Genomic DNA, 27,880 nt, shown 5'->3' with positions numbered 1-27,880 from the left:
GGGGCACTTGCACCCTCCCTCTTTGCCGGAAGTAGAGGGAAATGTCGGCCACTTGGAACCTCATTTATTTAGAGCAGCACTGTCAGCTCCCCACTGCCAAATCGAACAGAACAAGAGCCGAGGCCAAGTTTCCTTTTATAGCACCGTGAATAGAATCGACTAACAGCGCCGTGAATATAGCCATCGTGAATCAATACTTCACAGCACCTTTCAGGTAGATCAAGGACAAAACTGCAGTATTTGAATCGCATACGTCGAGTGAACATCGAGAACCGGGAAAATGTGTGTGGGTGGGCTTTCACCCTTTCACACCCTCACAAGCAGTATGCAAAGCTAATTTCCAGAAAAACAAATAAATAAACAAATTCAAGGGGTAACATCGTTAAAGTGGGCAAAAACAATGTAAAAACGGTCGCCATTCCTGGAATTAGAAAGGAAAGGAGAGTATGTGTGGATGGTGCAGAGTAGAAATCGATTACATTCAAGTTGTTTTTCTTCCAACATTCAGTAATCTTGCACGAATACAGTAAATATACAAAACGAGCTCTTTGATTGCATTGTGTCAGCCATTAACATGTTCTTCAAGCTCACTAACAGCTGTTCGAAACTTTCATCGCTCATCTTCCCTCTCTTCTAAAAACATCAACAGCGACACTGTAAACTCACTTGGTGTGTGCATCGGATATAATGGCGGTACTGTAGCGGGTGAACATCTTGAGCGCGAGACCCTGGCATCTCAATCCTATGATGCTCGTGTCGGGGTCATGTATGAAGCGTAGTGTTTCATTGTTGCTGAAGCTCGGAGGAGACGCTCCTGCTAGGGAAAATCTGAAAAAAATCGTCCGCAGGTGATTCGCTGTCAACAATGAGAGAGAGAGAGAGAGAGAAGAAAGGCAGGGAGGTTAAGCAGAGGTGAGTTTCCGGTGTGCTACCCTGCCCTGAGGTGGGGAATGTAGAGGTTAGAAAGGGGGCATAGAGAAAGTGAAAAAAACGAAGAAAACATAAAAATAAAGAAAAAATAACAGGAAGAGGTAACAGAGAAGGCGTTCCCACCACAGTCGTTCATACAGGTCAGTCGACCTCAAGAAGTGCAGTAGCGCTTGCACGACAGTAGCACTTGCAGTAGATTTTGCAGTAGTGTTTGCAGTCGCGTCGATGTTTCAAAATTCTTTCTTCCGACAGACGCTGGCCGTCCAACTGGATGACCCCGACGGAAAGCAAGTGTCTCTGCGCACAGTACTCCGGGCACTGCCAAAGAACATGCTGAATTGTTTCCGCGTCACCGCAATCACCACATTCTGCGGTATCGGCCATCCCTAGGCGGAAGGCGCATGAATTGGTGCACGCGACGCCCAACCAAAGCCTACACAAAATGGTCGCGTCCTTTCGGGGAAGTCTTGGTGGAAGTCGGAGACTTAAGGTTGGATCCAAGGTGTATAAACGGGCGTGCATAAAATTCGGTTCCTTCCACTCTCATGTAGTGCATTCGCGTGTAAGTAGGCGGACCATCCTTGCAGCATCTGTCCTAGACAGCGGGATTGATAGGCGGTTGCCTCGAGCTGAACATGAGTTGAACGAGCAGCTTGATGACACCACATTGACTTGGTAGCCATTGAAAAATTATTTAACCCGCCATGGTTGCTCAGTGGCTATGGTGTTAGGCTGCTGAGCACAAGGTCGCGGGATCGAATCGCGGCCACGGCGGCCGCATTTCGATGGGGGCGAAATGCGAAAACACCCGTGTACTTAGATTTAGGTGCACGTTAAAGAACCCCAGGTGGTCGAAATTTCCGGAGTCTTCCACTACGGCATGCCTCATAATCAGAAAGTGGTTTTGGCACGTAAAACCCCATAATTTAAATTTTTTTAAAATTATTTAATGTCCTTTTTCGCCAGGTGGTGTATGATCTTTGTGATTTCTAATGCCATGTGTTCATGTGTACCACGCCGTGAGACTGACAATAAGCACTTTAGTGCCATCCTCTTATTGTTGTGTTCATATAGGAGGTTGTGGCCAAGTACTGCACCAGGGTGGCCAATCCTGCTCTGGTGAGGGAGTGGGTCACCGGTTCTGGTCACCGGGATCAGGCCACACTCTAGTCGCAGAAAAGCGATCATTTCTGTGTTGGTTCGTCATTAATAAAGTGCAGTGTGACACGAAACGCTGCGAGTTCTGCTGACGTTGACGTTGTCAAATGGGCTGTTTTTCAACCTGACAGTGGTGGTTTTTGCTGGAATAACGACAGCTGCGGTATGTATAGCCGTTAGGCTGGACGGAGCCGCGCTGGCAACAATTTCCGAGGTGGTAATTGTTGTGGAGTCGTATACTGGTTCAATTTGTCACCCAACATTTCTCTTTCCAGCCCCCTTTCCTCGTGGCCATATCTACCTAAACAGAAGTATTGCAAGGGACATCTCCAGAAATTCACGTTCTTCTATCAGATGACTAAATCTGTAATGTAAATAAATATACAACTGTTTATCACTCAGCCTTCAAACTACTGTTTATGACATAATCGCAAAAGTAGTGCATATGAGTTACATATCCTGCAAACAGACAAGAAAATGTACGTTTAACGGCCGAAAACCTGTTTATGTGAGAGACTTAATAAGCAGCGCTCAGCGAAGAATTGAGTTGCCAGTCTTACTGCCTTTCCCGGCGTGGTTGTTCAGTGGCTATGGTGTTGGGCTGCTGAGCACGAGGTTGTGGGATCGAATCCCGGCCATGCATGGCCGCCTTAATGCGGTAACACCCGTGTACTTAGATTTAGGCGCACGTTAAGGAATCCGAGGTGGTCGAAATTTCCGGAGTCCTCCACTACTGTGTGCCTCATAATCAGAAAGTGGTTTCGGCACGTAAAACGCAATAATTTCTTCTAGTCTTACTGCCTATAGAAGCCGTTCAAAAGTGCCTCCCAGAGAGGTGTGCAAAACTCGGCTCTGCGGGAAGAAACAAGTGCATCTAGGAGGCTTCCCCGTTGGAGGGCCGCGGTCGCCCTACTGCAGTTCTCGCCGAATTCAAGTGGTAAAAGCTGCGTGTTCTGTTCCAGCTTCTTCTCGCAATAAAGTAACAGGTTGCATGTAACTAGCTACTGAAAAAAGGAGCTGAATTATGGTGACCATAACTGAGCAAAAAAGTAACACTTAAATTGCAAAATAACACACAGAAAAGTAATCGATTTCAAGAAATTAATTACATGTAATCCAGTACGTGTCACTCTGGTATAGACGGTCTGCCTATAAACACCCCAGTGGGGCTTACAGATGCGCGTAGGCGAGATACACACGCGTCACAAAACAAAATATGTCTTAAGGAGGAAGAGGAAGCTCGAAATGTAAAAGTAAAAAAAAATCGCAGTTTCGCCTGAAAGCCGAAGCATCAATTGCGATAGCAAATTAGTAGACAGCTATGCGAAGTAAAGATAGTAGTTTTATCGGCCATACAAAGTTGCAAACATTCGCTTACTAACCGCAGCCGCCGGAGCAGAATGCCCACCCCCCCTCTCTCTCTCTCTCTCTAGACGCCCCCTCCCGTGTGCCTCGCGTGCAAAAGAAGACAGCGCGTATCCACCCCGCCTTCCTCCATCACGCATACGTGATTGAGCCGCTGTCGTCGGCTGAGCCTAGCAAGTTTTCACTCGCACTTACAGCGTACGCTGCGCGGCGACAATGTTGTCGTGTTTGGACTTTATACGAAACAGTACAGCGACGGCGACGGCAGAAATTCCCTATGAGTGCCCATACATTTGATAGTGCAATAAACATCAAATCAAGGACAAGACAAGGCCGCGGCACCCTGTGGCCCACCCCACTGGCGCACCACGGCTCTGTTACGAAGTGTTAGTCTTGGTTATCGTCTGGAAGAGCACGGCCTTCCATTACTGTCGGTGCGTCTGTCGCTTTCCTTTCAATGAATGACGCCCCTACTTTTCGAGTCAGGGAAAAGCCCCAACTCCTCCTCCTTCTGTCTCTCTCTTATTTATTTATTTATTCATTCGCGTGTGGGCGTACGTGTGTGTGACTGTATGTGCTATTAAGCGTTTACCACTGCATATCGTGAACATCACCCGCCACTTGGAGTACCATGTCACGTGAACAGCCAGACTAACATCTCCAGCACGTCATTAACGCTTTCATCTCTCTCTCTCTCTCTTCACTGCTTCGAACAGCGTGAATCGCTTAGATGAACACTACGCTCGGATTTAAACTTCTGCTTTCAAAGAAGTTCAGAATTGGAAGCCGGTATGCGTGCCCACGATTTATTCTAATTCTATAAAGTTCTTCCATAAGTTAATGCATCTATTGAACTTTCACATTTTGTTTCTTTGAAAAGAAACGCTGTGTTGCGACTAAAGGTTGCACGTTGGTCTTGATGGTACGTCGCACGTCGGAGTACTCGCAAGTGCAATCAACGCACACACACAAACACAAACAAATACGCCACGCACGTACTGTTACGTTTCGCCTACGAAGCGCGGTATAGCCGGCGCGGATGCAACAGACGCCGAAACTTCGTTCAAAGCGGCGGACATTTTGGCCCGTTCAGATCTGCCGCAACGCATCCTCGCCAAGCGCGTCCAGGCATGTTCAGTGCCACGTGTCTTCGTGTGTGCGTGTGTGTGTGTGTGTGTGCCCACGCTTGTCAAAGCGCGGCAGCCGTGGAGAGGAGCTCCCCAAGTGTGAAGCGAGGATGTCTGACCGGCGCCGGCTCGGCGGATGAGTCACTACACTCGTCTCAACATGTCTCTCAGCTCGTCCGTGCCCTGCCGTCACGTGGTCTCATCCCGTGACCTTCCTTCTTGCCCGCGACGCCGAGAGTATAAAAGCAGCTGCCCCCGGACGCCAAGAGAGAGGCTCCGAATTCTTCTGTCGTGCAACGTGCTCTCCCGTCTCTCCACTTCGGTCGACCTGACCGGCCGCTCTTTTGCGATGCTAGAATAAATAAGTTGTTCTGTTAGCAGTCGACTCATGCTTTGCTGGGACCTTCGGATGCTTCCAGTTGTGCCCCAGGCCGCCAGGCCAACCCTACCCTTGGGGCTTGCGACCCAGATGCAACAGTACGCACACACCAGTCACCACCGTGGCTTCGTGATAAAAAAAAATAAATTAAAAGACAAGAACGCGTGTCAAAACAAACAGAAGTGGTTAAAAAATAGATAGAGGCAAATTGTTTGGTTCTAAAGGACCCACCGTTTTAGTCATGAGAACAGCTCGACGTTGCACGTTTTGACGCACACGTGAGGTACAGAAAGCGACCAGGACCGAAGTGAGGCGCGTATAAGGCCAACGGTGCATATTAACCAAGAAAAAATAACCAAAAACAAGGATGCGATTCCATGAACAAGGAAGGCCGCTAAGCAACAGGTGCAAAGCCTTGGGGCCTGGAAACAACGGCCAACACATGGTAGCTGAATACAAGCGTTAGCGTCATTCAGTGACATGTTTTCCATGCCACTAAAACGGTACCGCGCATGCTGCCGCAGCGATTGTCTACTGTCTTTTTGCAGAAACTTGATGCCCGTGGTTCTTCACAGTCTTTCCTACAAAAGTTACTGTAGAGGTAGTTCTTACGATAGCGTCTACGGGAACTGCAGGCAAGGTAGTTCGGCCGTCATGTGAATGGTGGTTAGTAGATGTGGATTTCCCTAGACCTCGTTCTTCTGGCTTCAAATGCCTTCTGGAACATCGGAGATTGGCCACTTTCAAAAATATACTACTTCGCAAACGCAACAGTTCGCAATGATTATGCATTTGCGCGGACAATGCGTTCAGAAAATTATGACTGCCTTGTAGTTTTATGAAGATAACACCCTATATATACTACCGCAAGAACGCCTGGAGATAAAAGTATAAATATTCGATAAATCGAGGTACTAGCCATTATTGCCATGGCATTATTGCCATGCCATCGCAGCACCGCAATATCCTTTAGTAATTTTTGTAAGAAACTGTTTGTTTCTGCAGAAGCCCAACTAACGCCTTTATTGTCGACGCGAGGCCTCACTCCAATGTATCATTTCAGCAGGAGTAACACCGCTAAAAGGGAAAAAAAGTGATGAAGCTCCTGGTCACTTTAGACTTCCCGCAAGTTGTCCGCACAGTCACATCTATTGTAAGGAATATTCGCTTCGCCTTCTCAACCCTCGAGGACCAGCGAGCCCTCGTGAAAAGCGCTCGGTGGCCTTCGCCAACGGAAATCCGGAATAAGAATTCGACCACCCTTCTCCTAACTCCCCTTCCCTTTTCGTTAAACAGAACGTCTTCATCAACATCAGCAGCAGCAGGGACATAGTTACATCCATCTTACCACGAAGGCCTCTGCCAGGGCCTCTCCCAGGGATGGGTGATTGCATATTCGGGACAGAGTATGCGCTGCTCTTCAGTGAAACTGTTTGACGCTGACTTGGAGCACTAGCTCTGTTCTGGTGCTTAGGGCACCTATTTGATGCCAACTTGTTTTACTGGGTACGTGCCAGTAGGTGTGTGCCGCTCTACGATGGTGAAAAATAACTGTAAAATTTTATGATAAAAAAATGTGGCCACCATTGCCCAGCTTTGATCCCGTGCCTTCGAGATCGGCAGCGCTACGCCGAGGAGGAGGAATAGGAGGAGGAAATGAAGAGAGAACACAGGGTTGTTAACCAGAAATTCGTCTGGTTGGCTACCCTGCTCTGGGGGACGGGAAAGAGGGAATAGATAAGATAAGATGGACAGGACAGGGAGGACAGCCGAGGTGAGCTCGCGTACGCGCGCGGAGGGCCAAAGTGAGTCAAAGGCGTCCACATAGGCCAGTAGTCCTCAAGAAAGACAAAAATGCCTTCGTAGCTTTGTGGGCCACCACCACCAACACCAATAGCCGAGGTTGCAGAAAAAAACAGTTGCCATTCATGGAACGTAGGGTGTCCAACTAATGTGAGCCAAGGTGTTCACCGATAACGAAAGATTTAAAAAACACGGTGCAAGGCACAATCATAAGAGCTAAGGTGTTCGTCGTCAGTCGTCTGATAACAGAATAGCGTAAGTCTTTGTATCTTGCACCATGTTTCTTTTTAATATTTTTTTCTTTCTGTAAAAAGCTAGGATAACGTTAGCTGGGACGCACTGTATAAAACACTGTAGGCCTAGAATGGAGGTATTTTGGTGGCTTGTTTCATTCGGTAGAGCCAAATAAGAGGTTCGAGCCAATGGCATTTTGCGTGTGCGGACAATGCACTGCCATGAAATTGTCAGTGCTTTAGACAATCCTTAGCCGGCGGGTGCCTCAGCATACGTGTTGAGTGAATTCCGCCGCGCAACTGCCACTTTTCGAATACTCTTGGAGGTCCCCCTAGCAGGTTCTCACTCGGGAACCTCCTGATGATGTAATATGTACGACCGTTTTGTGTACATGCAGTGACAAACAATAAACTTCAAACTATTGCCTTGTGCAGCTGCAACGTACTCGCCTATGTCAGTGCCTGCGAAATAAATAGTTGCCGTAAAATATATAACTGCATTTCCTGTCCTTCTGCATAGCCCTCCACAGCTTTTAAAAAAATTGACGACGGTTTTTGATAATAGCTGTGTCTTACCAGTAGTCACCTACGGGGCAGAAACCTGGAGGCTTACGAAAAGCGTTCTACTCAAATTGAGGACGACGCAACGAGCTATGGAAAGAAGAATGATAGGCGTAACGTTAAGGGATAAGAAAAGAGCAGATTGGGTGAGGGAACAAACGCGAGTTAATGACATCTTAGTTGAAATCAAGAAAAAGAAATGGGCATGGGCAGGACATGTAATGAGGAGGGAAGATAACCGATGGTCATTAAGGGTTACGGACTGGATCCCAAGGGAAGGGATGCGTAGCAGGGGGGCGGCAGAAAGTTAGGTGGGCGGATGAGATTAAGAAGTTTGCAGGCACGGCATGGCCACAATTAGTACATGACTGGGGTCGTTGGAGAAACATGGGAGAGGCCTTTGCCCTGCAGTGGGCGCAACCAGGCTGATGAAAAAAAAAATACACTCGAAACGCGCCTCATTTTCTACGAATTATGACACAGCAAAGTCATGATTCAAAAGGGATACCGCTGTATCGCGGCCAAAGAGCACCCCCAATGTTCACGTCGCAGGATTCGCAGCCTTATAACAAATGAAAAAAAATACTGTAGGTGAACATGTTGGGAAGTTTATGGCCTAGCACACGTACATATTCTCCAAATGCTCTGAGTCTTCGTCAAACGAAGGAACAATTGCTGCCGTAACGTGGATCATCGAAAAAAAGTGAATCGATCCCTCAATGGCATAGTAGGATCCAAAACTCAGTTATTGCGGAAGTGCTCCCCATCGCGCAAACCTTACGCCGCCGCGCATGCGCTTTGCCTTCATCCTTCTGGCGCCGCGTGTTTAGGACGTTGACGCCTCTACGCCGTCCTTGTGTGAAGCGCAGTACCGACAGATCGCGGAAAAGCTAAATGGTGGAAGCCGCGTGACATGAAAACACTTGCGACTGCGCGAACAGACCCACTGCAGTCTGTCGATTGCTGCCCTGCGGCTGCCACAGGACGTTGAATCTGAAAGCTCGCAGGTAAGCGCCGAACTGCTGCGGGCCACTAGAATGCACGTTCATGGTTTCCGTATAAATGACGACCATTACCTGGCATTAGAGGCTAGAAAGTACCGATTGGTGTCACTGGCGACCGTCGTCATTTGTTTCAGCCACCGCTTATTAAGTACGTTGTTAGTAACGCATGTAGCGACTCACGCACACAAGCGGCGTAACTGACTACCTGATGCATTCGTGCCAACCACTGCCTACTTCAGTTACTGGATTACCGCAGTCTTTTCGCTTGACAAAACGTTGTCCCCAATACTCGTTCGTCCTTTAAGTGCAAACTATCCTCCTTGTTGCCTGCACCGAACAGCGCGGTCCCTTCACGTGTTATATCCAACTCTGAATCAACAGTTTGTTTCATATCGCCCAGGAGAAGGCTCATTTTCTTCATCTGCCACCTCTTTTTCTTAGTCTCGCCAGCCGCATACACCAGATCCTTCCCATTACAAGAGCCTCTGTTGCTAGCGAGCAGCCTTTTTACACATGTGCTTACTACACCATCCACATTTCATCTATCCAGGCACACCAGGTGCAGTGCGTCTCGTTCACTTAAAGTGTATACTTTATGGTGCTTGGCAAAAGCAAAGTACGTCGTATTCACAAAAATGTCTTACCCTGGAATTGTTCGTAAGAGCAAATACCAGTCAATCTTGATACTGAACACATTATTAGCAAATGCCACCAGCCAATGACTCAGAGGACTTACCAACGAAAAGCTTTGTGGATTTGGGCTCTGTCCTTATTTATTTTGCCTTATCGTTTTTTTTCTTTTCTTCGTTTTCTTTTTCTCCTGTGAACAGCCTGTAACATGTCAGGCTTTATATGCCTGCGAAAACGACAGCCTGTGATACGAGCACACAATCAGCAAACGTGTCTTTGACCCCCAAAATATCTCTACCGAGAAATTCACACGCTCGCGAAGAGCTGGCTTTAATTCGGGCTCATTCAGATTATTCGTACTATAAGTTTGGGACGACTCAGTCCGCATACGTGCCAGGCACGTCCCGAAGACAAGCGTAACCATGCCAGGTTCCGAAGGGGAGCTCGTGTTAGGCAGCTGTTTCATTTTGTTGAATCAAAAAGACGTCTCGATCGCTTCTTTTTTTTTAATTCTATCCGCGCCGCACCAGTGTTTCTGTAGCTCAATAATGTGCCAACATGACGTTGCTGCAGATTTACACGTCAAACTACTCCGCACGGCGCAGCGCCAGCGCACGCTGTAGCGATCATGCTACCGCTAAATACTCATGACACCGTTGAATAACTACCTCAAAAATCGCTTCAGGTAGAGCAGTTGGAAAATTATTATTGGAGCCGTGTGCTGCCGTCAACAAAGTCTACAAAAGCATGGGTGTATAGAGGTGCGAGTTAGCGCTGCGACACTGATGCCATTTCGCTTCGTACGTCGAAGAACTGCCCTTCCCGCTGGTGTTTTCTCAATTGGAAGTTCTCGTGCGCGGTGTCATCCGTCCGAACGTGCAAAGCTTACCAACTGGTGATTGGTTTATTTTTTCGATTGTTACTGGGAAGAAAAGCTACGCAATATATATATATATATATATATATATATATATATATATATATATATATATATATATATATATATATATATATATATATATAAGAGAAGAAAGGGTGTTAACCGAGGGGCCCGATTTTTAATGTTTAGTAGTCATATCAGAAGAAGCCAACAAACACTGGCGCCACGGGCAACATAGTGGAAATTACTTGTGCGTAATAAATGACAGAAAGAAAGCATAATTTATGGAAATGAAAGTGGATAAAAAACAAATTGCCGCAGGTGGGTACCGAGCCCACAACCTTCGCATTTCGTGTGCGATGCTCTACCAATTGCGCAACCGCGACGCCGTTTTCCCATCCGCATTCAAGGGTATTCATGTTTACTGGTAGAACCATGGGAGTATTATTAGCCAGCGCCACCACTCACAGACCTTAGCGGCGGATGTGGAACATCCTTTCTGTCGCAGACGTCACGAGATCTTTTTGGGTGAAGGCAACTGGTCAGTAAACCCACAAATGCTACCTTGAAGACATCAATGTTGCCCGATTGGAGACCCTCGTTATGTAATAAACGAGAATGTATATATAAAGGCACAGCAACGCCGGTCAATGTCGATGCGCGTTGGCGGCAACGGTGGGTTTAGTCGTTTTCGGCGGAATAATTGTAATTTTTTTTCTTATCGTTTCAGACATGAACATTGAACTCATATGCTGCAAAAAAAAATAATTTAAGCTATAAGATTGTTACAAAACGCACACTAAAACAGATTTCAGCTTGCACTCAAACAAAGCACTCTGCATGATTAGTATGCTCAAACCGCAGCAAGCTTTAATGACTTCACAAATGGGACGCCAATTCAGCGAGAATCCAACAAAAATGCCTTATGCAGGAGCTAACAGCATTCTTCACTCTGAACTGCGTCTTTTCTGAAAAAAAAATTCAGTAACCACGATATCGAAGATGTCTTCGGGCGAAAACAAAAAAAAGTACTTTTTCGTAGTCATTCTGATAAAACTCAGCGTGTTTAATCCTTCTACAAACGAGGTTAGGCAAAAGCAAAATCGACGACAGTTCTGTGTGAAGCCACTGCAGCAACAGCTCAACATTGGCAAAAGCTGGGCATAAATTGATCCAATAGCATGAATAGCGTGACAGCCGAGTGGACGATTTAACGGGCCACATAAAAGCACAAACATCAGTGCTTGCAAGTCGAAGCAGTTTTAGCAAAACAATGCGATGCAGTCGTGCATCCTAGCTAGAGCAACAAAGAAGCGACAAACGGTAGAAGTGCATGGCAAGTGACATTTAGAACCTAAGTTCTGAGCATAACATATTTAAATGGTTTCACTGACCATAAATAAGTTAATGCGAGTCCCGTCCCGTTTCGCTCGTGCCAGAACAAAGAGAATCCAAGATTATAACAAAGGAAAATACAATATTATCAATGCTGGACTTGAAACGCTTCTTCGAAGCTTATCATTTCCTTATTTCCCTAACCGATCAGTTCATGATAACTGAGTTTCGTTCAAAAACAAGTTAATAATACTGGTTAATGAACATGTTCCATTAATTAAAATGACAAATGATAAAAGCAACCTGTCGTTCACTAAGTCACTTAAGAGAGTGGGAAATAATAATTAGCGATTGTGCGCGGCCGCGAAATTCACGTGCACTCTAACATCTTGGAAAAGCATACAGTGACTCCTTGAAGACGTACTGATCGGCAGTACGCGCTGCCTGAGGTAAGCATTTTTTCCATGATTTGCCATCACTGCTCACAACTAACGGCAAAAAAAATTTGGGGAAGCAGCGAGTCCGGATCGACACGACAGCAAGATCACCTGGCCGGATGACGACCAGATTTCTATTCCAGACGATGACTATACTAACGCGCTCAATGCATTATTTTCATCGATATATACACCAACGAAGGTCATTACAAGGCACCCGAGGTAGGTGATCTTGACTACCGCTTTTTGCAACCCATCGAGATCACTGTCCACGGCATCACATCCATTATAAATCATCAAAAAGTGTCCACATCAGCAGGCGTTGACGAGATTAACTCAAAAGATACTAAAAAACACGATATCAGTCCCATGCAAAATATCATATCATATATTCGGACAATCGCTATCGACAGGAAAGTTTGCCCATCACTGGAAAATAGCGAGGGTCGTTCCCATCTTTAAGTGCGGCAATAGATATACGCCCCCGGAATTAAAGACCCATTTCACTAACTTCCACCTGCTATAAGATGCTAGAGAATATCATCGTCTCTCATATTTACAATCATTTATAGCGTAATCACTTCTTCTTTATAAATTAGCATGTGTTTGGTAATTACTTATCGTGCGACATTCAACGGAATTCCATGGAGTTCATGACTGAATTACATTTTAACCTGGACAAAAACTTGCAAAGTGAGTGCGTTTTTCTAGATTTTTCAATAGCATTTCAACGTGTTGCTTAACTGCCGACAAATTTCTAAGCTATCTTCTTTTTGCTTAGATTCACAAAAGCTATCTCGGATCCGGGACTTTCGTACCAATTGGCAGCACTTCACCGTTGTTAATAATTTTTCCTCCCTCTCTCTTACGTTCCACCTGGTGTGCCGCAGGGCACTACTCTTTCCGATATACATTAACGTCTTTTCGAACAGCAAATCTTCTCATGTGCTGATTTTTGCTGAAGATTGTATAATTTACAGGGTCATTACTAGTACTGAAGACCACTTAAAATGCAAAGTCACCTTGACCTTAATTGCAATTGGTGTAGCATGTGGTCAATGTGGATGTGTCCAAATAAATGCAAAGCAATGCCTTTCCCTCGCAAACATTTAAAATCAAACTTTTCATACTATATGAATAACAACCGTGTGTATGAAGTCACATCTTTCAAATATCTAGGCGTAACCCTGACATCAAACCTTTCCTCGGCGACACAAAGCAACAACGTCTGCGGCAACGCGTCTCAGCCCATGGTCTATTTTTGCCTAAACCTGCGTAAGACGCCGAATTATGTACGCATATTAGCCTATCTAACAGTTGTTCGCCCTAAACTTGGATTTGCTTCTTCAATATCATCCCCTCATTACATTTATTTGACCGCTATGCTAGAATAAGTTAAGCATAGAGTCGCTGGATTGAGCTCACCAAGTTACAACTACAACGTAAGCAGAACGCCAATTATAAACAGTTTATAAATTCCTTCTTTGAACCCTCATCGTGATGTAGCCTTCTTATGGCTGTTTCACTATACGTTCACGGATCAAGGCCATCACCAGTAAATATGCAGGCCTCCCTATTCCTTTCCGGGAGATTGCATAATCATCTGTCCTTCACGCACATGTATGGTAAAACGGACTCTTTTAACTCATGTGCCCTTGCACGTGTCGAGCGCTTGTGGAATGACCTGCCCGATATCCTGATAGCTGAAGCTAACAAAGCAAAATGCCGTGGCGACATGAAGGCGCATTTCTTACTTTAACTAACTTCTGTTTTGCTTTCCATCTTGCTCTGAGGTTTTTCGACTTCGCGTAAACTCGTTTCTCCATGTATCATTATTAAGAAAGCGCTCTTATGATTTACATGCTCCTTATACCATGCAAGCTCCCATTACCCAATGTTCGTTCTTCGGGCCTGCAAAGTATTTTGAATAAGTAAATAAATAGGTGAAATTGGAAATCACGGGGTATCGGTCTCCCACCAGAAATTTATTTAATATACAGTTTTTTTTTTTAGATGCCAGCTGTTTCTTGACCGCATCCACGACCCTAATTATAGCAAGCGAAGAAGAAACAAAGTACTACACTCTCGAGAGCTCTTTTTTTTAGTTTGAAATGTTGTTCGACTCGCAAACGTCACCTCCAACAAACCCTCAAATGCGCAAAGCTAAAAGCACTCCGCTTCCTGCGAATACATGCTTATGATGGCGAAGTGGCTCTATATTGTGCACCACGGCAGGACCGAAGAAGAACAGGGCCGTCCCCGCGCCCCCAGCGGCTCCACCACAGCCACGTAAAGGCCATCGGACGCCCGCAAACACACCGCGCGAGTGCGTCCCAAAGGGCTGTAATTGTTGGCCTTCGGTGGAGAACGCACCACGCTACTCGGTTGCGCGCGCGCGCATGGCCTTTCTACTAAGCAACACACCGTTCGATAAAGTCTCACAGAGCCAGTTTCCTCTCAGCTACGGTACATTTCGTGGTTACCAACTCCGCAAAGGGTTACGTACGCCAAGTACTCAGTATTTCGGGGTGATTTTCGATCGAGAATTCATCATCATCATCAGCCTGGTTATGCCCACTGCAGGGCAAAGGCCTCTCCCATACCTCTCCGACTACCCCGGTCATGTGCTAATTGTGGCCATGTTGTCCCTGCAAACTTCTTAATCTCATCCGCCCACCTAACTTTCTGCCGCCCTCTGCTACGCTTTCCTTCCCTTGGAATCCATTCCGTAACCCTTAATGACCATCAATTATCCTCCCTCCTCATTACATGTCCTGCCCATGCCCATTTCTTTTTCTTGATTTCAACTAAGATATCATTAACTCGCGTTTGTTCCCTCACCCAATCTGCTCTTTTCTTATCCCTTAACGTTACACCTATCATTCTTCTTTCCATAGCTCGTTGCGTCGTCCTCAATTTAAGTAGAACCCTTTTCGTAAGGCTCCAGGTTTCTGCCCCGTACGTAAGTACTGGTAAGACACTCCTGTTATAAACTTTTCTCTTGAGGGATAATGGCAACCTGCTGTTCATGATCTGAGAATGCCTGCCAAATGCACCCCAGCCCATTCTTATTCTTCTGATTACTTCAGTCTCATGATCCGGATCCGCAGTCACTACCTGTCCTAAGTACATGTATTCCCTTACCACTTCCAGTGCCTCACTACCTATTGTAAACTGCTGTTCCCTTCCGAGACTGTTAAACATTACTTTAGTTTTCTGCAGATTAATTTTGAGACCCACCCTTCGGCTTTGCCTCTCCAGATCGAGAATTAGGTTCCCGCTATGCCGGATGGCGGACCTCCAATTATGAAATTGGCGTCCAGGTATCCCGTCCATGCTTAGGGCTACCAGCCTCAATAGACGAAAGGCGCCACGAAAGAAAGCAGCTGCTATACGCAGCAATTGTGAAAAATAGCCGCTTCCGGCTGACGTGAACAGAAATTTCTTCCTGTACGTCGCGCGAATGTCGCTGCGCCAGCAGCGTTTCATCCTCGCAGTGACCTTACCTCGCGATCAAGAATCCACAAATAGTGCAGCGGATGCATTTGCGCAGCTGTGCTATTTCGAGCGCTTCCAGAGGCATTACAGTCGCCTGTTCTGCTCTATATATTGCCCGAAGGCTTGTTGCACTAATTTTCAACAAGCTGCTTCTGAGCTTTGCTTAGCGGGGAAAAAAAAAAGAAGAAACCTAGTGCTCGACATTTCAGAGTATCGACAATAACTGCCATGATGGCAATTTCTGTTTCCGCTGCAGCACATGGGCATATAGCCCTCATACATTGAGAGGGGACATTTTAATAGAGCATTAGACGCACTTAAACTGACAATTATAAATGTACGTTTGCTTTATTTTTTTTCCAAAGGTTGATAGTGCGCTGCATCAGCGGATACTTCGTCTCTAGTATTTTTGTCATCCACCAAAAGACATTGCACAAAGAGAGCCTCGGCATGGCGTAACCATTTGGATTGATTAACGAGCCGATGTTGTAATAAAACGGGCTGTTTCACTGAACCGTCCTGACGGTGGTGGGCCGCACCTTCTAACAATAAGAAAAGAAAATGATCTGCTGAATGCCACTCTGAATGAAACTGGCACAACATATCCGGCTCTAAGAATCACATTCACGAATATCCCGTCAGATTAAGCTGGCCTAAGCTGGCCAAAGCGGTTGCGGCGACCGAAATGCTCATCTTGAACTACGAAAGAAAATACGGCAGAACCGTATTTATACTGGCAGAACTGCATTTATACAGCGCCACAGCGTGCTGCCGCTGCCGGAACGAGTTGTGCATGACGTGCGTACTGCAGCGGTACGCAGCTAAGCCATTACCGCCCTGGGAGTGGCAGGTGATAGACTGTGACGTGTCCTTTGTAGAGGTCACAAAGCACGCACCTGATCTCGAAATCGCTATGCAATTCCGCGAACTCCAATAGACGTACTTGTGCTCAGAATTCTGCACAAATGCGCCAAAATCGCATGCTGGTGTATCTTATGCTGCTGTTGGCCCCTCTTTTTCTAAATCTAACGTATTGAACCCGTTAAAAAGTATCTTCACTGCAGAAGCCTATGCAGTACTGTCTGCAGTAAAACATATAAATAAATTAAAACTCGATAGAGCAATACTATTTACAGACTCGTTAAGTCTTGTAAAAGCACTCGTTTCTTTACAAAAGCATACGAATCCTGCCTTCAATGAACTCTACTCATTCTTACGTAACATCTACTTATCACATAGACATGTTGTAATATGCTGAGTTCCCGGCCATAGAGGAATCGAGGGAAATGTGCCTGCCGACGAGATGGCCAAATCAATAGCATCGCAGGGCATTCGTTCTGCTGCAGTCCCTGCCACAAACAAGAAGCCTTTCCTAAAAAACAAACTGCGAAGCCATTGGTAACGCTTGTGGGACGCAGAAACGAGTAATAAGCTTCACCTAATTAAGCCCAAGTTAGGTCTCTGGCACCCAACTACGAAAGCACGAAGAACAGACGTCCTATTCAATAGACTAAGAATCGGACACACATTCGGCGCTCATGATTTTCTCCTTACTGGTAACGAGCCTCCAACCTGTGGTAGATGTGGCGAAAGCCTGACCGTCCCCCATGTCTTCCTGGAGTGCCGGGAAGCCGAAAAAAACAGAAAGAATCATTTCCCTTTTGCACACCGCCATTGTATTCCCCTGCATCCGGCCGTGTTTCTTGGTGAAGAACCGCTTTTTAAGACCAAAGTCGTCCTCGCCTTCTTGAAAAATGTTGTGCTACATGTCACAAGCCCGTTCATTTCGTAGCGCATCCTCTTTCCAGAGGATATCGCTAGGATAGTTTTCTTTGTATAGCACACACCTCTGGGCCCTTGGGTTTCAAGGGCTCTAGTGAGGCAGTAGTGCTAGACAATTTTAGCATCTCACGTATTTTATATATTGCATCATTCTTTCTCAATGCATTATAATGTTCATAGTACACGTAAACAGTCATTCCCATAATTTTATGACACGTACATTTTATGAAATTTACATCAACATTTTAGGCCCCTTTACAGCCACGTCACATTAAGATCACCGAACCCATCAGTCCACTGCGAACTCATTAACACTAGCATGGCGCTCTTTGGCCACACCTGGCCCTTGCGTCATTAAACATCAAATATTCATTCTACTCCTCTTTCGTGCTTCTATGATGATGATGATGATGTTGATGATGATGATTTGTTGGCATTCCCTTTGAAACGGGCTGCTGACAAATAGTAACCTAGCCTGCTTGAATTAATCAGGTACACCATACATGCTTTGCATTCTACCATTTTTGTGCACATCTCCATAATGTTTCTTTTTTTCCTCAAAACTTCTCTATCTACCTTGGTATCGCTACTTATGCCTGTAACTGATCTGGTCATATCAATTTCTTCCCTGCTTCATTTTTTTTCACCAATACTCTAAACGTATATTGCCTATCTCGACAGCTGACCGGTTGGTGCTTCCGTTCACTTTAAATACAAGCGCTTCTGAAAGGTGTCCGTTACCTCCGGGTCTCACGGGATGAATTCCTTCGCATTGCATAAGGATGTGCTCAGTGGTCTCGGGAGTTTTGCTGCAGCATACACGTGCCTCAACTTGTTCCGAATATTTCCTCCGGTGTGTGTGTGTTTTTATCCTTAGGCAACCAGCTCGAGCCTCAAATAGCAAGGCACTGTCCTTGGTGTCGTGCTACAGATTATCCCTTCATATTTTTCTTTCTTCCCATTCTTGTAATTCTTCATGGTGTTCTTTGTTTTCATTATTTGCATCCAGTTCGCTGTCTTCTTTTCTCTCGCTTTCCTTCTGATGATTCCTGGTTGTCAATTTACACTTGCTTTTACCCTGTACTTGGTTGCCAACTTTCTTGACCTCTTCCTTTATTCTGTGTCTACGCATTTCAAGTACAGATACTTGTGCACTGTAGCCACCCATTTATTTTGATCCATGTTGCTGTGTTTCTGTTCAAAACTAATTTTGATCTGCGCTTCCCTGACTTCAAAAGAAGCCCAAGCCATGTCATCCTGCACTTCCTCATTTTTGGTACTACCGTGGCCCCCTAAACGAACCGGCCTACTGTTCTTTGGTTAACTTCCAACCCCCGAGAAGATATCCAATTTTAAGCGCAGAATGATGTTTACGAACGTTAGCACTGGTGCCATTGCTCCTGCCCATTCCCATTGTTTCTTCTGCCTTTCAACCTCTGACACCACGCACACTGCTATTTGTATTTCCTTTTAGACATTGCGCAGATCGGTAACCCCCGTTGCCTATTTGCTTCACGATGCATGTCCTCCGTCCTTGCAGTATGTCAATCACTCCGCCCGTTATCACCACTATATAGGAGCCTCTCCTCCATTGTGTCCCACATGTGTTCCTTGGCTTTCATTACACTTCCCTATTCGGCTGTCCCGGGAGCATACTAACCTGGATTCGCTCGTCTGCACTGACCCTCTCTAGTATCACTGGTTCGACTTCGCACATGTTTGAATCCCCAACAAAGACAACTCGACGCCTTTCCTCCCCCTCGCCGCCGAAAGCTGCACCTCAGGCCGCGATGTCCTCCCCTCCTGTCTTAATGTCAACCTCCACTTTGTTCTCATCCTCCGCGGCCGGCACATCAGCGGTAGCCCCTTCGTAACCATCCTTGACGTGTACGGCACTGCTTTCCAACGTGGTGGTTTCGGCTTCCTTACTGTTTTCGCTTCGGAGCCAGGTCCGTTCGCGGTACTCGCATCAAAGCATTCGCCATTTCTTTGAGGAATGGTGGCCTTCGGCATCATGTCTACGTTGACTTGCTTATCTTCTACCGCATTCCTTTGTGTCTGCTCGCTCCCGAGTTTCTTTTCCAGCTTACCAACCCGCTTAGCTAGCTTATCGTCCCGCTCTAGACGGTCCAGTCGCGACCCTCGCACACGCACACATCCTACAGATAAAAGCTGCCCTGTTTGCATATATATATGTATATATATATATATATATATATATATATATATATGTATATATATATATATAGAGAGAGAGAGAGAGAGAGAGAGAGAGAGGAGAGAGAGAGAATGCTCGTTTAACCTAACGCTTCTAGCAACCACATGAGTGAAAAACCAAGTAATAAAAACATCGCGTTGGCGTGGTGCTTCAGCTACGCTGAAAAGGCACTACCAATGGGGCTCTTGCATTGCCCAGGGGGCGCTGCGAAAAAGGTGCTAAAAAGCGCCCTCTGTCCTAAAATGGGTCGTACCAAGCTCGGTCGTCTGCTCCGGAAAGCACGTTTACAATATGGACCCGACACTTTCGTTTGTGTTGTATCACGGCCTGCAGCGAATATCGGGCACCGAAGAATTTTTCAGGGGTGGCACGCTGCGTAAAGGCAAGAAATTATGCAGTGCCGAATGCGTGTATGCCGTTCAAGAATTAAGCGGCGAAGTTTTAGCGCGGTGTCAATGGCAAGTGAAGCGAGTCGCGTACGAAGTGGAACTTCAGGTAAGGTTTGCACGCTGCTAGATTCAGGCGCACAAACGCGAGGAAATGCTTGCTATAAATGAATCCACAGCAGCGATAAGCAGACATCATGTGTACGGAACTGCTCGAGCACACGACGGTACGCGCCGCGATGTACGAACTGCTCGAGCGCACGATCGTACGCGCCACGACGGCAGCGGTCTTTCGCCATGCCGCGAAGCGGCGGGCCTCCTGCAATCTTTGTTGACTGTATGCCGCTAAACAAGTAGTTATGTCTGCGTTGTAGTAGCGGCCATCTGTCCCTTTTAGTAATTAGTAATAACTGATGCAACGCATGTGAGCTCGCACGTACGTGCGAATCGCACTGCAGCGCGAGCTCGTGCGCTGCTCGTTTGATGTAGCTTTTAATGACAGCGCTCGAACATCGATCTGCTGTAATCAATGCTACCTTGCTGCGCTGCCTCAACATGCTGGCTTGAGGTCAAGTATGAGCACATTTAACTCTCTAACCTGTGCTGCTCGTAGTGAGGTAGTGAATGGTCACCGAATCTGCCCGGCCATTTGTGGTCATTTGCACACACCTGGTCACTTCACCACTTCGCATCGGTCGAATTGTTAATCGTCTCTGTGGCCGGGTCTCGAATCGTGAATTACCAGCCATGCCTGCTGCTATGTCGGTCTGCTGTCGGGACTGTAGGCGCAAAAGACCGAAATTCAGAACGCAGATAATCAAGCAAGCTTCAAGACAGGCGAAGCAGTCAGCATGGCGCGAAGTTTCGCTTACTCAGCACGACGAACTGCAGCTATGCAGCGCGCCCGACGCTCCACTTCATGAGGTCTTGAAGGAAAACGGTAAAATCTGATGTTGGTATTCAGGCCTTCTTGTTCATGGCAGCCCACGACACAGAAGTAATGACGGTGACGCCTTTTCGAGGCTGGGCTAGTTCTCTCCGGATCGGCGTCACCGATTGCTTCTGCTCCCAGCATTACGTCCCACGGCACACGGAGAGTCCGTTTTCGTTAAATTATAGGCTGCGGTGAGCTCGCAGCGTGGTCGGGTCGGTATGGTCTGTGAGAAGTGACGAGCATTTTCGCACTTGCAACATAGCAGAAAAAAGTGCGAATCGACGCAAAACTCGGCCTAGAAACGTGCTTCGCCACAGCCACGGCTAAATACGACCCAAGCTGGTACGACCCAGATGTCGTTTCCCGCGCCGCCACCAGGCGCCGCTACTATACCTCAAACTCTAGTGTTCCTGTTCCTTCTTTCGGAACTGTACACCCTTTGCGGTGTGTATTCATATAGCCTCGTTCACCAAGTGACCCAATTCGTCTAGTAGGCTTGGCCATTAGGTTTGCGCTTGCTGCGTTCCCGCCTAGCAAAGAGCATTTGCCACTGGATATGTGGCCGAACAGACATCTTCGGCACTGCGTGTGTGGTACTGGCATGTGCCCATTATTGGCCAGTTCTCCAGAAATGACGTTCTAATTTGGCGCAAGGGCTGTGGAACCTTACGTATATTAAAAGCGATAGCGCCCCATCCGCAACAAACATCCCCGCGTCGAATGCGACCGCTTGATGGAGAGCTATCGCAACCAAGTTGCAGCCAGGATACTAAGGACACCATGGAGTTTAAGCTGGCGCACCCGTTGACAAAAATCATGTACGCAAAGTACGTGTCGTTTAACAGAGCACATTTTAGTGTGAGAAGAGCCTACCTCCGAAGTATAGCTAACGCATTGTCCTCCGGAGTGCATGGTCTCGGGTTGGAATGCATGCAGCGACTGCTTCGCAATGTGGCGGCAAATTAAATGAGCCGGCAGATCAAATGAACCCAGGTAATTGAAATTCGGTAAAGTCAACCACTTGGTCTGTGCTACTTTGGGATGCTAAACTCATCAACGCAGATAGCTGCAGCAGAAGATATAGAGCACGCTTAGCAAACTATAGGGACGTTTTACACCGGCGGTGGTTGTGGATGGCGCGGCTGAGCGCGACCAAGAGAGCACTGTCTTGAAAGTGATCTGAGATGAGCAGAGTCTAGCCACGGGCAGGGTTGATGGCTTCGTACGCGCTGTGTTCTCGCCGCTTTGTTCGCGTTGAAGTGAGAGGCAGCGTGAAGGTCAGTTCCCTGCTGCTCCCGCTCTTCCTCACGGCAGCGCTTTGACAGCGAGTGTCCGCGGTCATCGAGTGCGATGCGTGCGTGCTTGCCTGTGCGCGCGCGACACCGTGCTTCTTATTGTAGTTAATAAGCGAATGTTTTCAAATTTATGCGGCAGATAAATCTACTATCCTTACTTCGTATAGGTGTCTAATTATTTGCTATAGCAATCGCTGCTTCGTATTCCTGGCGAAACTGCTACTTTTTTAATATATAATTCAAACTCCACGTGCCAATTTAGCTCGGCTGACAATGATTCTGACGACGCTGTCGGTTCAACTGTGCCGACTAAAAGTGAACTATATACCTCAAATAAAAAGTATTGTTGGTTGTTGGTCGCCATATGCGACTACAGGGGTATAGTTAAAACTCTTGAGGAGTTTATTGATCCTAGTACATAGTGAGGCGTAAAGGGCGTCTGAGTTTTGTGTGCCCAAACTTCTCACTAGCCTCATGAGACGTTCTTTTTGAAATGTTGTAAGCCAAATTTTTTTTAATATATAAGTACGTGAGGCTTGATGCCCAAATACTTGTATTGACTAGGCGCAATAACAGCGACAGGACAAGCGCTTGGCTTGTGACATTTACTTAAGTCCTATCTCTTGCTACACATCAGAATACACTCCCTATGATTTCGATGTTTATCATGGAGAAAACTACCTAATTTAGCCGCCAATCTTGTTATCAGCGAACAGGTGACATTTGTTGTGGTTCTGCACATATTCCTGGTTCCCCACCTTTAAGCACTCTTGTTAAACCCTAGGCATGTCTGCCTATAACCGTTTGGTGTGTCCGTGCTTTGTTTCAGAAATGGAGTGGCCTGACCTAATAATTCCAGGTTTAGTTAGCCTCGTACTGTATTTTCTCTGGTATTTCCAACTCGGCAAGAAGCGCATTCCACCTGGTTCCCGGCTACCCCCTTCTCCGCCAGCCAAACCGCTGATCGGTCACGTCGAGTACAACCGGCCACACTTCTGCGCGACTACGGCAATCGAATGGGCTCGAATCTACGGTTCTACCTACAGGTGAACTCACTATGACCAACCGCGGTAGCTCAATGGCCATGGCGTTGGCTGCAGAGCACGAGATCGCAGGTTTAATCCCGGCCACGGCAGCCGCACTCCAATAGAGGCAGAGCGTGAAAACGCTCGTGTGCCGTAATCCAGACTTACCCACTACGGAATGCCTCAAAGAATTAGGTCGTAGTTATGGCACGCCAAGCCCCAGAATTCAATTTTTAATTAGTACTTACTAGAACTTACAAGTTCAGGAGGATAAGGAAAAGAGGAGGGAGGTTAAGTGAAGGTGAATTCTTTATTGTACCGCTGTGGAGATGAAGTGGTGAATTGGTCTTGTACACCAGGAACTACATAATTATTAATTATTCGGTTAAATTACATTCGCTAATCGACTTCTAAATTACCTGCCGAAGATCACAATATGCACCTCTGATGGGCGATTCAAGCTGATCATCGAACAAACCATCAAATAATCCCAAATTCGTTTACGCGTCTTGTGTATTGCCCTGACATGGAGCCTTTGAGGTAACGAAGAAATTAAAAATTAAATCAGGAGGCTTTACGTGGCAAAACCACGATCTGATTATAGTGCACGCAGTAGTGAACATACTTCGGAATAATTTTGACCACCTGGGGTTCTTTAACGTGCCTCTAAATCTAGGTACAAGGGTGTTGTTGCATTTCGCCCCCATCAAAATGCGGCCGCCGGGGCCGGGATTCGATCCCGCGACCTTGTGCTTAGCAGCCATAGCATCACCATAGCCACTAAGCAACCACGGAGGGTAAGAAAGAAATGACGGGAGGAATCATGTTTAAAATGCAGATTTGTTGCCAGGAAGTGTTCAAAGCAAGCCTGATTTCTTTTAACATTGACTATACAAACGGTGTTGGAGCGTCGGAATCCTAAGGGTGCCAAAAGATACATCGGTACTAAGCATTCATCCTGTAGTGCGTAAAGGTAATCAATCAAGAAAATGATGAGCGGAATACCGATGCACTTCGCAGCAATCTTGCACAAAGGTATTTCAAATCTAGTGCTCTTTTCCTGATACCTATCACATGCACACAAAGCCAATTACTTCTATTCCACATTTGCAGCAAGTTTCTCAAGTAAACAATTACAAAATTAGCTAACTTCAGTCAAATAAGCTATTAATTAGTGATTTTCCTATCGAATTGCATACGAATATCCGAGAAAAATGACCTCCAACGGTCGAATCGAATATTTAATACTTTCAAGTTCTAAACAAAGTGAAACTTAAATGTTTCATGGAGTCTGGCAAAAGAAAAAGTCCTATATAGATTATTTCATATATGTATAATGCCGTTAACAACTGGCTTTCAGTTCAATTAAGAAGCTTCAAAACAATAAGCAAACGAAGGTTGCCGCATATGGTGCACCATGACAATGACAGTACTAAGATAAAGAAGGAGCACGCAACTAGATGCGCGTAGTAGAGTGTATAGCGCTTGTTGAAAGGAGCTATGCCCAATACTACAGCGCCACGCATCGTTTTAGAGGAATCCGCACATGGTGACACTGGCCAAACGAGAAACTTACTTGCCTAAATCGAGACGGTGGGTCTGTAGGCTGTCTGAGGTGATACATGCATATTTAACAAGAGCAAACTATTGCGCATAAGCGCACTTAAGGTTTGATCGAGAAGTGGTGCGTATACCCAACAACCATGGCTCTCCTAAAGTATTTCTACCTGTAGGCTGCAAGAGCAGTTGCTTTTCGCTTATAGTGCTCGAACGAAACGAATATTCGAAAACTTCTAATAACGAATTATTGAATGTATTACGAATCAAAAAGCGACGACTATTCGATTCGTATTCAAAATTTCATATATTCGCAAACCTATTGCGACTATCGAAAAACAGTTTTAGTATTCGCCGACGCAAATCACAAGCTGCCATAGAAAAACACCTTTTTTTCTCTGCTGCACTGCTGCATTACGAAATTGTTAAAGCCTTCGCGGAAGCATTTAGTACTTTGAGAAAAGTCTCCTTATGAAAGCGTCCTGACGCTTTCATTTCTGTGAAAGCCCGTGTTTGAGCCTGCACTCATCATTCGGCGAGCGAGTTATTTAGTGCCAGAAACTGCGTCTTTATGACTGCTCGAGCGGGTACGACGCTTTATTGCCATGTTTTATGCCCTCTGTTGCACCAGTTCGCTTTGGCCATGGCAGGGTCATGCACCAAGAAAAGCTAGCATATTTCCTTCTACCTATAACGTTCTTGTGCGGCTCGAACTGCGACTAGGCCATAGCTTTCAGCTATGTGATAGAGCCAGATATCAGCCGCACCAACCTATGAAGTAGACAAGCGAATGATTAACTTCTCTCAAGCTGGTATTTTTACCCGCTCCTCATTTTCTATACTCATTTCTTTAAAGTTTATTGCAGTTTTTAGCTCATAAAATTATGTGGGACGTGTAATATCGCAAGACTGTCTTGTATGTTGTTGATCAATATTTTCAGTCATATTGGGGCTTTCAAGCTATAGTAAAGATCAGACACTACGGGAAGCATTGCCTTTTAATATGGCTAAGAGACAGAGAGATGCTTTCTCTCCGCCCCGTCTATGCAGAGAAGTGTGAAGATTGGCTTAAGAGGTGTGCCTGTAACGAGCTGTTCCACGTTCGGGATGGCATTAGGGGCGAACTTGAGAAACATCTAAAGTGACTTCAGCAGATTCTTCATGGCAGGTGTGTTTGCCTACATCATTTCCAGATCCGCAACATTAACGTGAACAAGTTTCCGACGATAGTTACTACTGTGACCAAAAAAGTACAAAGCTCCACTTACTGCACCATGTTCAGGAAGGCAATTCAGCATTCAATACCGCTGTGTTTACAATGATGTGGTCATCTTCGTATTGGCACTGCCAAGCAATATCTACTCACAGAAACGATTAGTATTATTCTGCGACGTACTACCTGATGATTAGCAAGACTCTTTTGAATATAATTCCTGAAATGAGTCAAAGGCACCGTAGCACGTATACTATTAGCTTTTTTAGGCTTACCAGTGGACGATGCCTGAACACAGAAGCAATAACACTGTCGCCTCCTCCATCTTTCAGGATCAGAACGGGATTGACCGAGATGGTCATCGTGAATGACTTTGATGCCATAGAAAAACTGTTTACCAGGGATGAGCTCCTGTACCGCTCAAAGAACTGGCGCCTTTATGGACTCTCTGTCGGATGTAAGTAAACACAAATTACATCTACACAAAATTTAGTTTCACTTGCACAGCTTCAATTCTTCGGAAATCCACAAGGGGGAGGGGTGGGAGAGTTTTCAGAAGCGGACAATTGTAATGCACCCGAAAGTAGCTCACAGCTACCAAGAAAATCTCGGGTTTCTCAGAAACTCGTTTGGGATGGCATTCACTTAACTGCATAATAACAGAGCTCCGATGCCCAGATGACATCAAAGATAGGTAACGTGACGTCATTCAACTTACCTGGTGGTGGTGGTGGTGGGGTGGTGGTGGTGGTGGTGGTGGTGGTGGTGGTGGTGATGGTGGTAACATCGTGAATATGGGCCTCCTGTAGATCGATGCAAGAACTGGGAAGTTCAAAACGAAGTAAGAAATACGAAACGTAAGAAATCGGACAACTGCGCCAACAAAATACTTGCTTTGCCTTAGTAAACTTGGGTGACGAAACGCATGACCGGTACTTTTCTGGGGTCACGATCACAACGCTGCCACAGCGCGGATAAATCGGGTCTGTATGATAAAAACGCTTGACGCTGACTTCACGGTCATGTAGCTGCGTTGAAGTTTGAGCGAAAAATTCAAGTGGATCTCACCGGTAGTAATCAGCCTCTTGTTCGTCATATGAGTGAAACAAAAACTACGAAAGAATATTCTAACAATCTAACCTGATTTAACGTTTATTTTTATTTTCCCTTTAACGCATGGAATCATGGCACACAACGCACGTGAATGGTGGCGATATTTTACAGGCTGCCAAACAATAATTATTGAACCGTATTTCGTTTCACTTCTTTGCATGTAATCTTTGTAACCGCATATTATTCGCAATGTTGCGTCTGTTTTGCAGAATCATTTCAATGCGTTAGCGCACATGATTTCGCGTGCGTGTACTTGCCGTCCATGTTTCGTTCTTTCTATTTTCTTTTAAGAAGGACGAGGGTAGCTTCTTCTATATTTGCTGTTTTGTCGTGACTAAAAATCAAGGGTCCCGTCACACTTGCTGACTTCGCGACCTACTGTATAGATACAATCTGAACATACAATTCGTTACCCGCCGGTTATACACATCACCTGTAGATAACGGATTGTGTTATGAACGAACAATAAACTCAATGTGTAACTAACAAGGAATCTTTTTTGCACTCGATTCACGTGGAACATTTGCGATTCAGCGCCTTCTCCAAAATTATCACTCGCATATAGGCTACACTTAAATTGCCCTGTTTCTGAGCAGCTGTGCTTATTTTTGTTTCACGGTTTCAGCTTTGACGCAACTGTCAGTGCAGCTGCAGAATGACAGTACAGCTCACCATTAGCGCGTTCGCCACTTTCCAGCTTCCTGCGTGATATACCACTGTAAGGAATTGTTATTGAGAATAAATATATAAGAGAAAGAGCAGGGCAATTTTAACAACACTTTTGTGAGTTGTCTTCCCCCTCTTCTTCTGCTGTTTCACCAAAGCAATCAGCAGATTTCATTTGTTCGATTACAAAAAGGATGTTTTTAACAAAGCTAGTTCTCTTATGGGAGTGTACACCGCTACGACGCTCTCACTACAATTTTCTCATTGACGCTTTTCATCTAGGTATAATAATTGAGAAGTGGATTGGTTAATTAATAGCAACTATGTAATTAGGCGGAATGCGAGAAATTA

The 27,880-nt window shown here is 45.8% G+C and overlaps 1 protein-coding gene across 1 annotated transcript in view; it reads right to left on the bottom strand.

Annotated features, from left to right (window-relative positions):
* LOC135910778 (uncharacterized) overlaps positions 1 to 27,880 on the bottom strand; it is a 233,975-nt gene that overhangs the window by 133,632 nt on the left and 72,463 nt on the right. The window contains exon 12 of the mRNA XM_070538487.1: positions 26,469 to 26,572. Within this exon, the coding sequence (XP_070394588.1) occupies positions 26,469 to 26,572 (104 nt within the window). The remainder of the gene's footprint in view (positions 1 to 26,468; positions 26,573 to 27,880) is intronic.

The sequence above is a fragment of the Dermacentor albipictus genome, chromosome 5, assembly GCF_038994185.2.
Source record: "Dermacentor albipictus isolate Rhodes 1998 colony chromosome 5, USDA_Dalb.pri_finalv2, whole genome shotgun sequence".
Classification (NCBI taxonomy): domain Eukaryota; kingdom Metazoa; phylum Arthropoda; class Arachnida; order Ixodida; family Ixodidae; genus Dermacentor; species Dermacentor albipictus.
Note: the sequence above shows the minus strand (reverse complement) of the source record. Positions and strands in the feature narration are given on the sequence as shown.